Raw genomic sequence first — 16,575 nt, forward strand, 5'->3', positions numbered from 1 at the left:
TTTAAGAGATGCTGCAGTGGACAGATGGACCAACAGTGGACAGATGGACCAATAGACATGAATGAGATTAAAACAGTATCCTTAAACTGTTTTAAAAGGATGGAGATTATGAAAGAACTGAAGCAACAGATATCACTCAGATTTCTTGGAAGTATTATTGTCCAGTATGAGATCAATCCATTTGATGGACGCCTTACAGTCTGTTGAATTGCAGGACTTCATAACAATTGCCCTTCCCATATTTTGCTCAACTGTGAACTCAGATCTGTAAGTGTACTATGCCACAGCATTTATGAACACATGTGGTTTTTTTAGTTATGCTTTCATGTAAACAGAATAGATCCTGATAATTCAGTTTATTATGCTACAGCAGATCTGGCTCAGTGCTGTTTGCAGTTGGATGAATGTTGTAAATGAAGTAAAGACAGCATACATTTAGAAAACCATCAGTCTATCTATTCTTATATTTTTCTGGTCTTTTTGGCATACAGGAATGCCTCCTATTTTTAAAGCATTTTTATTAATTTGAAGACATTTTTTTTTTAAGCCTAAATTATGAACCATTAAATTATGAACCATTATAACAATACAATGACATTCTGAATGTAATCTTTACATTGTACATGAACTTTGGTTCCAGGTAAATTTCTTTGTTCCATGATTCCGCATATGAAGAGTAGCATCAACCATTAAGTTTTTTGTTGAGTCTGTGTAAGTGTGAAGTGAGTTTTTTGAAAGGTTCGGGTTAATTTTTTGTATTATATATATATATATATATATATATATATATATATATATATATATATATATATATATATATATATATATATATATATATATATATATATATATATATATATATATATACATACACACATAAATCCTAAATTCCTTGAATAATTTGTCATACTTTACATGAATCATTACACAAATAAGACATATTTTGAAATATACAAGCTTGCTTATTCTTTGATCTTAGTATCACCATCATAGACATTTGCCTTAAACTTTTCATCAAAGCTTTTCCAGCAAATTATTTATTGAAACCTTGTAAGACCAAAACTACAATGGGTTCAAGTGAACACCAGTGAGGGTGGGTAACTCAAATTTTACCTTAGATGAGATATAATCAATTATGTCCCATTAATTATAACATAAGGGGCACTTTATGTTTTATTAATATATAGTAGTTAGATTTTATGCATATTTTAATGGCCTGATATATTTACTGAATTGAAGATATTTTTGGCATTAACTTTTTCTCTAATAATGCATCATTTTTCTTACAGTATTGGTGAAAATCTAAAGCTTCGACACTTAGAAATATTCATGAGGTCTGAAAGTATCTGAAAATTTAAAAGATTTTTATTTTTAAGGATTTATCATTGCTGAGTAGCTAAAAAGGTCATAATGAGTATGGAGAGTGACAGCAGTGATGATGAACAATATGATACAGCAGATGAAGATTTCAGACCACTCACACCTCCAAAAGGCATTGCTCCAATGGAGTCTGTGAAACATATTAGAATGGAGAAAGAAATCTTGGAGTCACCTGATCTAACTCGTCCACCTACACCTCCACCACATGTGATCCATGATGATGTGCCCATGCCATCTACATCAGAAGGTCAACCAAACTTGAGCCATGGCACATATGAACAACCACTCTATAGTACAGGAATCATTGGGCAATTCGTACCAACATGGCAGCCAGTACACCCGGTACAACCACGTCAGCTATATGGACAACCACACATGCAAATGGGTTCATATGGACCATATGCACAGCACTGGCCACATTGGATGTCTTTGTATCCTGGATATGGTCACCAGTTTCCAGTAGGCATGTCACAGGGAGACTTTACAAGGACGAATGCCGGAATAACTTTCTGCAGACCACCATATTTTGGATCTCAAGAACGTTCAAGTGGACAGACATATAAGACCACTGAAAATCAAGATCAACATCACCAGAAGGAACAAAATCAACAAGAAGGAGAGGCTTTAGGTCAGGCAATACATGCAGAGCCCAACACAAAGTATGAGGACCAACAAAAACATTCGAAGAAAGAAACATCTTCAAAACAACCTACATCAAGAGAAAGCCAGGGGAGTGTTAGACAGTGTCGTCAAACTAGTGTTGGTAGCAGACCCCAAGCTTCCATGAGAACAAAGGAACAAAAACGGGGGAAAGGTAAATTATGTAGCTCCCAACATCAATTTCCTTCTTCCATGTAAACAAAATTATTTAGAATTTGAGATGTTGGTACTCAGGTTTACAGATTTGTGCAATTTCTTTTGTTTTCTCAAATGTTAAAACATCCGATATGCCATAAAAAGTAATGATATGTTTTCTCTTTAGAAAAGTAATGACTGCAAAATCCAGAATTCAGATATTTTAGTAATTTGTCTTGAGAACTTCCAAATAATTTCATTTATACTTTGTTATGAAGTGTCCTGTGTGACAAAAGTGTTAATCTAAACAAGAACTAAGATTTTTTATAAAGTTAATGTGATCCTGTGGAAATTATCATAAATATTTGCTTTTATTTGAATGTATATCTTGAAATTAACGATTTTTTCTTTACGATAATATTTTAAAAGTTATTCATTTTAAATAGGAAACATTGCTATTTATGATAGTGAATCATGACAAGTTTGATGACAAGGATTTGATATATAAAAAGCTTTTATTCAGTCTTGACCTTCACAGTAAATGCAATTTTTGTTTTGCATGACAATGTTTAAAATTATATCAGCATTTTTGTTTGCCACAACAAGCAAAATACTAATTAATTTCTTTTATCTGTCTTCAGATGGAAAAATTGTCTACACAAAATTAGAGGTAAACATTTTTTGCATGACACTGAGGCAGTAAATCTGTAAGTAAAAGAAATATCTAAATCAATGTTCTGTTCTCGAAATGAAAATAAACTGCAGTGAAAGCAAGTGATAGAAAAATCAGCTCTTGTAGCAGGTGAAACATGTCTTGTTAAATTTGTACTCTTTCATTTCAAAAACCATAGTTAAATATCCACTGCTGAAACTTTTCTGTCAGTATCTCACAACAGATATAATTATAACTAGCAATAAAACGAATTTATGGCAGATGAGCAACTTAATTGATGATCACACAAAAAGCAGGTATTGATATCAATAAAAAGATTTCTTCGCAAATAACAAAAAGTGCTCTAAATTCTAGATTGCCTCAGAACCAGGGTACGCTATGGTAATTGGTTTGAACCAAGGCATAAGTGAAGATGACCTGTGGAACTTTATAGAGGCGAGATCTGACACTAAACTGAAGAAAATTGTTTTTGGCCCAAGAAGAGAAAATGCTGTCATTATTTTCAAGAAAAAACAAGGTAGATCAATAAGTAATGAGGTACGGATATGAAGTTGCCTCAATTGTTTATTTAAGTCAGTAGTTTACCTTTTGCTTCTTTTCAAACAAAATATTGCTTATATGTTTGTACATGATGACAGAACGAATGGTTTGAATATTAGTAAACAAGAATGAAACTTGTTTGTTTTGAAAACTTATTAAATTTTAAACATTCTGATCAGCTGATAATTTTGCAAACTTATCTTTCAGCAGTGTATAATATTGTTTAAGATTCCTTCACATTTAACATTTCAATGTTCATTGACTTATTTATTTCACGTGTTTCACATTTGAAAATGGTATGTAAAAATATTGAGTATGATCTGCCATCCCATAATGCATGGGCCTATTATGGTCTATGTTATTTGTTCTAGTGCTTACTGTTAACAAACTGGGTCTATGTAGTTTGTAGTTGGACTCGACTTCTAAGCAAGTATATAGGTTATGTATATTTTTATCCATCCATATTACTATCTTTCTACCTCTAACTTCTATCCATCTGTCTTTCTATGTATGTATCATCAGTATTTCTATTCAGGTCAATCAGTTACTAGTTTGATTGATTATAATACAAGTCACACCGGTCATGGAGGCATTCAATGCCAACGATTTCAGTAATGGATGTCATTTTGTTAGAATTTGATTCTACATACCTTTAAGTGGCAATTCATTTGGATTTGTATACATCCATATTCCTTTAATAGGTAATTATTTTGATGCCCCGAAAGGTGCATATGTCAAAATCAATGTTAAAGTACACAGACATTTTTTGATGAAATGAACCTAAAGGTGTGATCCAGTACAATCTGGATTGAATGTCACGTGCTGTGATATCACAATGAAAGTTACGCATATTGATAAACAAATTCATACAACCCTCAATTCCCCTCAACAAGCTCTTATTTTGACCCAAGTTTAGTACATGGCCTCCATTGTAAAAGTCCATAGCGATAGATAATTTTCATCTGGAAGTTTCTTGGTGACATATAAGGTGCAGAGCATTCAATAATCATGACTGAGTGTTAAATTTTAAAAGAACAATTTATATTTAATTTAAAATAAGTAAATGTGCATACATGACCCATGTGACTTGTACAATAGATAAGGACATAAGATACAAAAATGATAGTACATGACATCACATAAAAGAGACTGATTTTGTTTGTTATCATGTTTGATTACAGATCATGAAAGTCTTCAAAATAAAGTATCCAAGAAAACTCTTCATGGAAAATTCTTAAAAGTGTTTGATATTCCCCCACCCACAAGCATAATTGTGTCCACAAAGGATCCCAAAGAGTTCAGCACTGACACTCTAATGTCCCATTTTGAATCTGAAAATAATGGTGGTGCAAAATTAGCTGCAGATAAAATAAAGATAACAGAGGATGGGTGCTACGTCATGACGTTCACAGACAGTGATGGTAAGTAATATTGATAGTGGATAATAATTACTGAATTTATTAGTAGGTCACTGCGGGGCGGCTGCTTCATTGTGTCCTATAGACAATAATGTGTTAGAAGTGACATTTGAATAACATAAACTAAAACAAACTGCTTAATCTATACCTATAATAATCTACTGACATATCCATCATAATAACTGACAGATTTGCAGTAAATTCATTTACAATTCTGCTATCACAATCCATGAACAATTCAGCAGTTATCCATTGACAGATCTGCATCACATACCACAGAGATGATAATGATTTAACAGATCTGATGTCATACTCCAACTACAGATCTGCTATCGCAATTCACCTATAGAGCTGTTCTGATTGATTGAACATCAAAACATACTGACAGGTCTGACATCATATTCCACTAACAGAGTTGTTTGTTTTACTGGTTATTTCAAGTAAACATTGTAGACCATGACCTGCCAGCACATAATGTGATGGAACACCTGAATCAACTTTCTTTTGCAGTTTTGTTACATATTGTTTTATGATAAATATGACTTTGCCATATTTAAATTGTCTCGCTTGTAATAGCTTCTACTTCATTATTTCCATATGGGCTTTTAAATTACTTTGAGTTTTGTTATATCTAAACCAGAATTTTAATCATGACTTTAAAAGTTAGAATTTTTTACTCATCCTCTATTTGATTGATTGATTGATTGATTGTGTATTTTACAGCACACTTATATTTGCACCATATGATTGTTGTATTTTTTGTACTGGTATCATTTGTTGGTAATAAATCTTTTTGATACATACTATTATATTATAAAACCTTTTATCAGGCTATTTAACCTTCCAACCAAAGTGGATGCAAAAAATGGTGTGTAGAAACAGTAAAGTGCAGCATACTAAGATCAATAAAAATTATTCATTAAATATCAAACAATGTTTGTTAAGACAAACATGTCTTCAAAGAGTGTAATCAAATAATGTAATAATAATTTGATTGCAAGTGGAAAATCAAAGATTGCAATTCTGTCCATCTTCTGATCTTAGCACGGGAGAGCTTACCTTATTTCCCAGGCATCATAATCATCATCTTCACAATAGGGATTACCTTTGTATTTAGTTTGCTTTCAAAGTACGATTGCTTGTACATTCATAAAGTTTAATATGTGCATGCAGCCTAATAAATGCCATCACACCATGCCAGACATTTGTCACTTTGATCTACCTGTCATGTTCCAGTGATTGTGTATCTATTGCACACTTAGATAGAACTCTGGACTCTGTTCATTATACAGTCATGAAACTTTGCATAAAGGGTACTACACCAATATACCATTCGTACGTCACCATGACATACTTTTTATGTTCCACTGATAATATACACCTTTCATCCGTATCTGTTTCTAATAATAAGATCGCTCATGAAACTTTATATAAAGGGTGCTACACCAACAAGTTAAAAGTCGATAATTATGACCCACATATTTTGCCCCAGTGATCGTATGCACCTTGTACATTTAGTTCAGTTTCTTGTGTCCTGTTTTTGTAGTCATGAAACTGTACCACTTGAAGAGTACTAAACCACTATGCTCTAAGTATGTTCATGAAATCTAATCCTATCCTACTATTCTTACATCAGTGGCTTTTTTAAAATACCCATCTTGCATTGGGTACTGTACTATATTATAACATTATCCGTTCAGCAGATATCATTTATTTTACCAGTTCTAACCTTGGTTGCAGTTGAAGATATTTTCATAAAACATTGCCCAAGTATATATTATGACCAGACAGTGTGCTGCATACCATAACCATGACTCTAGCATCAACAACAATGTACATCAATTATTAGAAAATGTAATTTTTTGACTTGTATCTTTTTCCATTATATAATCTTTGAACCAATGGAGACATTTTAATGAAACTTTATCCAATCATACGTCATGCATATTTTTGTGTGTTTACTTCAGAATTAAAGTCACAGCATGGAAAAACGAACTTCTTGTATCAATTTCTAGAGTACAATTTGTGAATATTTAAAGGTAGTTTAAAGAACAATTTGCCATATATATGACATGACAAATCAGGGTGTTATGAACGATGGCTACACCCTCTGCCTCATAGTGCAACTTGCATACTTTTCTAGAGTATAAGTTTTGAATCGCTGAATATATTTTAATGAGACCTTTGCAAAGTATTATCATTATTAGAAGGCTTGTTACATTATTTAACCATCATGCTTCCTCAAGGTGTAGGTTACAGTAAGGGAAAATGGAAATGTGACTATTTTTCTTTTGAGTATGAATTTTGAACCATGGAAAATATTTTAACGGTACTTAAATCACTTATATACCATAATTAGATAATGCGTCACAAACTACAGTCATGCACTTTGCTGCAAGTTCAGTGCGATGGCATTAGGGAAAATATTTTTAGATATTTTGATTTGACAGTGTCTCATGTATTTACAGTCACTTCCCAGGGCCAGATCGGAGGGTGGAGATGGGGGGTATCAAAGGTGATAAGAAACCACCTAGGCTAAAATGGTAGACACACACAAACATACAGTCACTCGTCACTTGAAATTAGGCCCTTGGTTTATTCTTGTACATGCTTTTTGGGTTGTATGAACACTTTGAGTAAATAGACACAGATACTTTTTCTTTGGTGCTTTTTTGAAGACTGTCAGGGCCCATCCGAAATTGTGGAATCCCCCTAACACTGGACCTGATCCAGCCCTGCTCCCCTGCTTCAAGGTCAACATCACAAAACAGGATAAAGTTATTCAGTGGCCATTTTCCATTTCCATATATTTTGATCAAATTCACTTCAGTACCTCACTCAAGGGTCATGGTCATTAGTATGCATATCAAACACTGGTGCTTTTGTTACATTTGGATCAGTTTCAGGAACACCATTGCTTTTTAACATCCGAAAATTGAAACGTGCATGCATCCTAAGGAATACTACTCCAACTTATAGAAATAGATCACTGTGACCTACTTTTAATGGTTCAGTGATTATTTTACAGTTAGATTGGTTTCCAGACCACTGTAGCTGATGTTGTCATGACATTCTCCACATAGAAGTATTTCAGCATGACCTATTAATGTGCATGATTATGAACACCAGGTATGTTTAGGTCAATTTCTGAAACACTGAATCGTCCACAGGCCTGAAAATATTTATTTGGAATCGTTACATTTGTTGACCTTATATATAGACACTATAAAACCAGTATTTTCCTGATGTATTGTTCAGCCAAAAAACACAACCCTACTTCATCATGCATACTAAATCATAATACTGGAAGCAAGATATTTGTCAAATTTCTTCATTCTCAAGATCATATATATGCATGATGTTTACATGAGTTTATTTGACTTGGTTTTACCATCATAAAATAAGATATGGAGTACTATATCACCATATATGACAAGTTCTGACTGTGACCGATCTTATTTACTTTGTTTGCATTTATGATCAATTACTATTAATAATTTGGCTTTGACATATGCAAATCTCTTGTATCTCAAAAAATATATGCAGGTGATCTTTTCTCTTTTCTTACAGTTTCATTTTTTTTTCATGTTTTCATTTTATGCTGTTTTGCAAAAAAGTTGAGGTTAATAAAGTTTAGTAATGATGAATATTGTAACCCATGACACTCCTCTCACTTATTTCAGCTGTAGAACGAGTTTGTGCCATACAGCATCAAATAGACAACATCCCACTGAATGTGTCTCCATATTACCAACTAAAGAACTGGACAGCGTGGAACACTGCCATTCATAGAATTAATATCCCTGAGCCATTTGAACAACAAGTGGATTCAATACTTTTGAAATACCTGCAATCATTTCCCAGAGCTAAGGAAGCAGTCCAGATGACCATGGTGAAAATGCATGCTGGGATTGAACTGACAGAGAATGCTGTCCTTGTAACTTGTCTTTTGAGCCCAGAAATTAGATGCTGCAGAAGGCTTGTGACTTCATGGAGAAGAGATGCTGAGGAGAATTGGAACAAGTTTTTATCCAAAACTTTTCAGATTGAAAGAGTATCCAACCTTTCAGACATTTGGGATGATTTCGTGGATATTGTTAAGTCCATGATTAAGGGTAAGGAGATCATGCTGGTGGCACAAAGATTTGAAGATTATATACAATTGGTTGGGTTTTATGAGGAGGTGAAGACAATACATACAGAAGTAATGAAACGAAAAGTTAAACTTGAGCGCATTAGAAGGGTTGACAAAGAAATTACGAGTGTAAAGTCTCCAGCAAAGAAACGCCTGCTAAACAGGTTCGGAATTTTTCAGAGACTTAGAGCTGAATTCTCTGATTTTGATGTATTTTTGGAACAGTCATCAGAAGTAATTATGTTGAGTGGTGTTCCAGAAGACAGAAATAATGCAAAATTGCAGATTCATGAGGAACTCAGAAAACTGAATGAACCATTTGTAATCCAGGACTCCTCAGAACATTTCAGTCAGTTCATTAAGGAAGGTGCCCCAAGGAATTACATTATTAAAGAGATGGAAACAAATGACTTGATTGTAGATTGGGATGTTAGTGCTGTGAATGGCCATGTGTCTGTCTACTGTATTCCAGCAGCCCATACACAATATGCTGCAGTCCAGATGAAGACAATGGTCAGGGAGACAAACATCCCATTGTCAGAGTCAGAACAGCTCTTTGTTACCACTGAGGAATGGATGATGTATCAAGCTGAGGCACTGTCAAAATGTGATGGATTAGTCCATATTGTTGTTACAAATGATCTAATGAATATCTTCTGGATAAGCATGGAAGGCCTTTACGCAGACATCTTAGAAGAACTTAAAGATTTCCTCAAAAATAACACAGTTGTTGAAGAGATGATCCAGTGTAACCTGATTACCAAGAAGTTCATGCAAGCTTTCTGGGATGCAGGAGATTACAATGAAATCGAGAAGAATAGTGGAGACAGTAATCTCCAGTTAAACTGGCAAGGTGAGTTTTGCCTCACAGGGGATGATTTAAAAGTGACTTCAGGTTAAATGCCGAATTACATGAAATATTCTTAGAAATTGAATACTTCAAACTATCATAATTATCCATCGTTAGATTCTCATGTTACTGTATTTGTATATTCATATGCTGCTATAACCTGTTATACACTATGACACTGATATATATTGATACATCTATTCATAAATTATCATATTCTGTTCATGTATGATAATGCACTTCAAATTTATCCTGTTTATGGCTTACGATACACTGCCATACTTTCTTGATGTATATTGATATACTGCAATATATTCTTTATCCATGTTCATACACCGCCCTGTGATAGTCATTGTTATTGATACACTGCCATTGATATCCTGTTGAAGTATATTGATACACTGCCATTGATATCCTGTTGAAGTATATTGATACACTGCCATTGATATCCTGTTGAAGTATATTGATACTGACTGCCATTGATATCCTGTTGAAGTATATTGATACTGACTGCCATTGATATCCTGTTGAAGTATATTGATACACTGCCATTGATATCCTGTTGAAGTATATTGATACTGACTGCCATTGATATCCTGTTGAAGTATATTGATACTGACTGCCATTGATATCCTGTTGAAGTATATTGATACACTGCCATTGATATCCTGTTGAAGTATATTGATACTGACTGCCATTGATATCCTGTTGAAGTCTATTGATACTGACTGCCATTGATATCCTGTTGAAGTACACCACTCCCTCGATAACTCGCGTACATCAGGGTCCAGAAACATCGACCGCACTATAAGTGAGGCGCGAGTTATCGAGGGACCTATAAAATAAGCCCAAAACCAATAAAGTGATTGACGACATAACGGAGAAATAAGGCATGGGGGGGAGGGTAGGCAGATTATACTGTTGAATACTCACTTTATAATCGTTCTGAGATTAACTGTTAATAAATATCTCTTCATAACAGTGTACTTTATTATTTCCTCATAAGACAACATTAATTTCAGGATAAATTACAGTATATTGAGGCGATCATCGAAAACATTATTCCACGTGGTTTCCGTTCGCTTAACATGTGTACCACTTCACACATTGTGTACTACGTCACTAATTTTTATGTTGAATTGGATACATTCTAATTTTATTGTTTGATCCAAATTAGACGTTTTTATTTTATATACAAAAGATCGACTCTTTTTGAGAAACAGTGTCGATCAAACAATAGATAGATAAATAGATTTGAATGTGATAGAAGTAAAATGGGAAAAAAAACAAAAAAAAACAAGGGTTAATCAGTACTAACATATTTAATTGGTCTACAAATTTAAAATAACGTAAATTAGAACAAGTTAATACTTGCCGTTTGTGCCACGCTTGACAAATATCAATTCACTTTTTGAAAAAAATCAGTTATTTTGTGTGTGTGTGTGTGTGTGTTACTCCTTGGTTTCTCTGCCACCAAGCAAAATCCCTCAGATTTGTCAACTGCACGAGCTTTATGTAGTCAACATTTTGGGTCTCCAGCCACCTTATGGCAATATCAAAATATTTGATTGCTTCCTGTTCAGAGGGGTGGGGGGGTGCAACATCTGCGTCTGCATCACTTTCAACACTTGTGTTACTCCAGTTAGAATCGTCTTCTGCTGCAAATTTGTTCGCTATAGAAATAATTATAGTTTCATCTGACATGTATTCGGCTGTGGGGCAATCATTGTCAGCACAAATCCACTCCTCCATATCATCAAGAGAAACGCCCATCTCAGGACCATGAGTCTGTATGATTTTCTCCCAAACAGCCTCGGCATTAAAGACATCAGTTTCACTGAAACATTCGAAGTCACTGTCATCAGCGTTGACTCTGTTACTGTTTTGCTTTACGTCAAAGGCAGCTCCAAGACCCTTAATCCAGCACCCGAGGTCTCTTGTAATCGATTTTTTTTTAATGCAACAAACACTTCCCCAAGTCGTTGATCAAAACAAAGCCGGCATGTACATGTAATTAGGTTCTCACAGAAGTACTCACGGGTTTCGATGTGACGGTCGATTGACTCTTTTCATGTTTTCAATGAACAGAATATGTTGTGATTATAATGTTTACACTGAAATGGAATTAAAGGATTAGAATGTGACTTTCACACAGGAAGAATTTTAATTGGTGTTTATTTCATTCTCTGTTGCCACCTGTTAGCATTTACCAGAAGTTTTTATTGATCGCTATTTCACCAGACTGTTTATTTACAGTATACTGACAACTATTTATCATAAAAACTTACATAATATATGATATCTTTAAACAGAGGTCTCGCTAGGATTTTAAAACTGGGTCTTTCTGCCTCTGAATTCAATCACTAAATATCAGTACATTTTCTCACTCGGCCGCTAGTCAAAGCCTTTGAACTAGCCGCCTAGCTGTTGCATCATGTTCTTTTTTTTTTTTTAATGTACTCTTATAAAATGGCAACAGTACATCAAAGAGTCTTTCAGTCACTGAATTCTGTCATTGTAAATATCAGCACAGTTAACTGATCAACACATTTTCCCACAAAGCAGGTGGCTGAAACAGGACCGGCAAATCTTTGAATTTTCCCGTGCACCTATTACATGCGTACGGAGGACTCCCGCCTCAGTGACTTTCTGCATCCCAGATCAAAAATTGGTGTCCAAATACGCGTAATTAAGCATTTTCGAGACCTCTGAAATTAATTCTTCTTTAGAACTTGCAAATTTCAAAATATGGATTATATTTTTATGGGCATTAATCACCATTTTCGATGATAAAACGAGCAATGTATCAAGGTTTAATTTATCAATTCTTGTCGTAATATTTTCATGTTCAGCATATTTTAAAGATATTTTAAATACATTTTCTCTGGAAAAAAATCGGGAGCCAAGACGGATACCGCATTATAAGTGGGATCGCGAGTTATCGAGGGAGCGGTGTACATTGATACACTGCCATTGATATCCTGTTGAATTATATTGATACACTGCCATTGATATCCTGTTGAAGTATATTGACACACTACCATTGATATCCTGTTGAAGTATATTGATACACTGCCATTGATATCCTGTTGAAGTATATTGACACACTACCATTGATATCCTGTTGAAGTATATTGATACACTGCCATTGATATCCTGTTGAAGTATATTGATACACTACCATATCCTGTGAATTTATATAAATATACTGCAATATCCTATTTATATCTCTTGCAAAATACTTGTATTAGCTTTTTATTTACATAACTCATTCTTTAATTAAATATGTTGTCAAAGATCTTTAATTAATTACCACACTCCAAAAATTCCCCAAATAGACTTTTAAAGTATTCAGTGTCATTTTAAATTGCTGTAGAAACCATGAATTTCATGAAAGTTGACTGAATTATACAGGTTAAAATACATATCATTGTCAATAGTTTATCCTAATTGAGTAAAGTTTACACAAAATTTGAGTATATAAATGGCAATTGTTTTAAAATATCATACAAATGTGATGTGTTTTAAAATATCATACAAATGTGATGTGTTTTAAAATATCATACAAATGTGATGTGTTTTAAATAACATCACATGCTGGAGGCTTATGGAGTTTGAATTATTGAAAATTGTATGAATCATATGCTTCCAACAGATTGAAAATAAATTGTATTTAAATTATGCCAAAAGTGTTAGTAAAGAATAAAATTTCAAAAATTTAAATGTACAATGATTACAAGTTTTGCTGTTTTAATGTTAGATTTTGTACGACTACCTGTCATGATCCAACTTTTTCAGTAGACATTCTTTGCAGTCAGAACATATAGAATGGTCAATTTATTTTATCACATCATGAAAAGCTTGGAGTTAATTTAATAAAATCATACAAAAGTGTAGCTAAATGATATGTTTCACCTGAACATTGGGTCTACTCTTTATGGCACGTCAAAATATATATATATATATATAGGTGCAAAGATATTATATGAGTATGGAACATAAATGATACATTAATCATGTGATTTATAATCAGTTACTAAAATACAAGTCTTATTAAAGGAGAAATTGGAAAATAATATTCATGTTTAAGGCACAATATTTACCAGGCTATGATTTAGAAAACATCTCATCTCCATATGTTGGTTTAGTTCATGTTAACTCTAAACTTTAATTAGCACCAAAACAAACACAGTTTAAAAAATAGACATATTCAGGACAATTCTGATATCTTAATGCTCAGGTGACAGATTTACAGTCCAAGGAACAGCGGAAGGAATGAAAAGAGCAAAAGAGCTATGGAAAGAGAAAGCAAGCAAGATTATCAATAAGACATACACCTTGAAGCGAATTGGCATCAAGGAACTATTTATGTCAGGGGACCAGACATTCGTATTAAAAGGTCTTGAAAAGGAACATCGCTGCTTAATCCAGATAGAAAATTCAGACCTTCCATCACAGGAGGAAATATGTACAGATGTTGAAATGCATGAATGGGATATTGGCAATGTCACAATAAATGGTAAATTTAAATTCACTCTTCAATATAAGCTATATTTCTTCTGTTTTCTGTTGAATGTATGTACAAATGGCGTAAAATAAGCAATTTGGTTTTGACTTCTTTGTAAGTTTGTAAACTCTATACACATGGTCCCTCATAATGGTCATATTTAATTTATTTTAATATTATCAAATGTACAATTTAATATTATTTTACACATTGGCAAATGGACAATAAGCAAATGGTTGTTTTCCTATAAAATGTGACATCCAAAATTTTACATGTATTGGTATAACAGAACACCATGTAATGCACATAATATATATACACTTGTCTGACTATTATTCATTTTCTTAATAAGGCATTAGACAAATCATTTAGCAATGCATTTAACTTCCTCCATTGCTCCTTAAATTTTTCTTCTTTTTTATGCTTTTATTTTTATGACTAATTATTTGTATGTAATTGTTGTCTATTCAAATGATATGCTGTAACATCAAGTCATTTAAAAAGTTATAATCAGATGAATTTTATTGTCAGTAATGGAACATAAAATGAGAGTCATTAATTTGAAAAGAACAGATATAAAGCTATTATCAAGATTTTACAATTTTAACAATCTCTTCCAAAGTGTATGATGATATTTAAAGGATGACATACATTGCTTGATATGTGATTTTTAAAGATTATCAGGGTCTGACAAATCTTGTACCTGAGGTGACCAATGATTATTTCAATGCTTGGTTAATGTGCTACTGTAGGTTGAGTTTAGGTATCCATGTAGGTTACCCATGACATCATTACATATTTCGCATTATTCCCAAACATAAGAATATAAGTGCAAACGAGTTTCTGAAAAAGCGCATAGTTACCAGTGACTTATAAAAGTAAGTAAGGAAGTGTTAAAGTGAAAATTTCACACTAAAATGCATGATCTGTACTATTTAAATTAAGCTGGGCTACCCAATTTTTTTAAATTAGGCAGCTTGGGTACCATCTGAACTCGTAATACTTTGTCAAACATAAGATTACATGCACATGTGACTAATGTAATGAATATAAAACTAATACAGATAAATTTAACTATGCATTGTCATGGTATAATATGCAGTATAGTTACTCTTTATTAAATATTTTCTTTGGGGGCTCTCTGATATTGAAGGTGGAACATAAGAAAACCATGTCTTGTTCTGCGCTAAATTCGTTGCAAATCCCAATGGAACTCCCATCAAAATCTTAAAATAATATTCATTATCATCGAATGCAATTTCTACTTTTTATATGAAAACCCGTCAAAAACCTATTAATCCATGTTACCAATATTGATGGATTTAGGGATAAGATTTCTGAGGACACAGCTTCAATTTGCATTTCATGGGTTGTGTCTTGTTAGCCGATGGAAGGAGTACAGGTATTGCCACCAGTTGTCAATCAATCTCCTTTTGTCCCAACAATATTAGCTGGAGACTAGATCTACACAGCAGTTCATTACTGCTCAGAGTCAATAAAGGAACATAAGTGTAGCAAGAATTCTCATCACCTCACTGAAATAATATGTGTTGTTTATATTATTGTCTAACATCTACCAAATGTTAAAACAGTCAGATAGGGAGAAAAATGTGTTACACACACTACATTTAAATTGTTACATGTATGGATGGCTGTTCCTTGACCTATTCAGTAGCAACAGAGGACAATTGTTTGCAAAATAGCCAACAATTTCAGTTTGATTCTGCTTATGGTGGTCCTTTGCTGTCAGCTTATCTCATATCTTCTGGGTAACTGTGTGTGGCGGGCAGTGAAAAACCTTTATTCAATACACTCATGCAGGGACATGGAAATAATAATAAGTTGGATGGTCATACAAGTAGCAGAATAATATGAGCAGTTTTGTGACTAGCTGCACATTCTTGCAATAGTGGATTTACTATTTTTTTGTAAGCTTTATGACTTTTGGCTTTCATATGTGCAACAAAACACAAATGTAAGAGACAAGGAGAATGATTGTTTTGTAAAAACATTAAGACCCCGTCTCTAATCTAGAGATATAAATACTAACAAAATCTTATTGTTTGCTAAACCATGAAAATTAATGACAAGAAAAATAAATGAATTCACAGTTTTTAAAGATGGCTTTGGGTTATTAGTGGTTTTTTCATATGTAGAAAATGATGTTTATCTATTCGAGTCCACTTGGGTTCACAAACAAATCTACAATCAATATGCATATTCGGATGTGTCACAGAATAAGGCAAGATATAGCTTGGTTTCACCTTAGAATGATTT

General features: G+C 33.4%; 1 protein-coding gene across 2 annotated transcripts in view; it reads left to right on the forward strand.

Annotated features, from left to right (window-relative positions):
* The window catches only part of LOC149795355 (protein mono-ADP-ribosyltransferase PARP14-like), a 135,144-nt gene that overhangs the window by 24,228 nt on the left and 94,341 nt on the right, over window positions 1-16,575 (forward strand). The window contains exons 2-7 of one of the 2 annotated variants that reach the window (XM_089965131.1): window positions 1,377-2,194; window positions 2,817-2,845; window positions 3,203-3,365; window positions 4,570-4,809; window positions 8,490-9,794; window positions 14,032-14,310. In XM_089965131.1, the coding sequence (XP_089821257.1) occupies window positions 1,411-2,194; window positions 2,817-2,845; window positions 3,203-3,365; window positions 4,570-4,809; window positions 8,490-9,794; window positions 14,032-14,310 (2,800 nt within the window). In that variant the 5' untranslated portion in view covers window positions 1,377-1,410. Of the gene's footprint in view, window positions 1-1,371; window positions 2,195-2,816; window positions 2,846-3,202; window positions 3,366-4,569; window positions 4,810-8,489; window positions 9,795-14,031; window positions 14,311-16,575 lie in introns of those variants that run through there. The other variant, XM_089965130.1, reaches the window with a different exon arrangement.

Source organism: Sinohyriopsis cumingii, chromosome 7, assembly GCF_028554795.1.
Source record: "Sinohyriopsis cumingii isolate HCF-2022 chromosome 7, ASM2855479v2, whole genome shotgun sequence".
NCBI lineage: Eukaryota > Metazoa > Mollusca > Bivalvia > Unionida > Unionidae > Sinohyriopsis > Sinohyriopsis cumingii.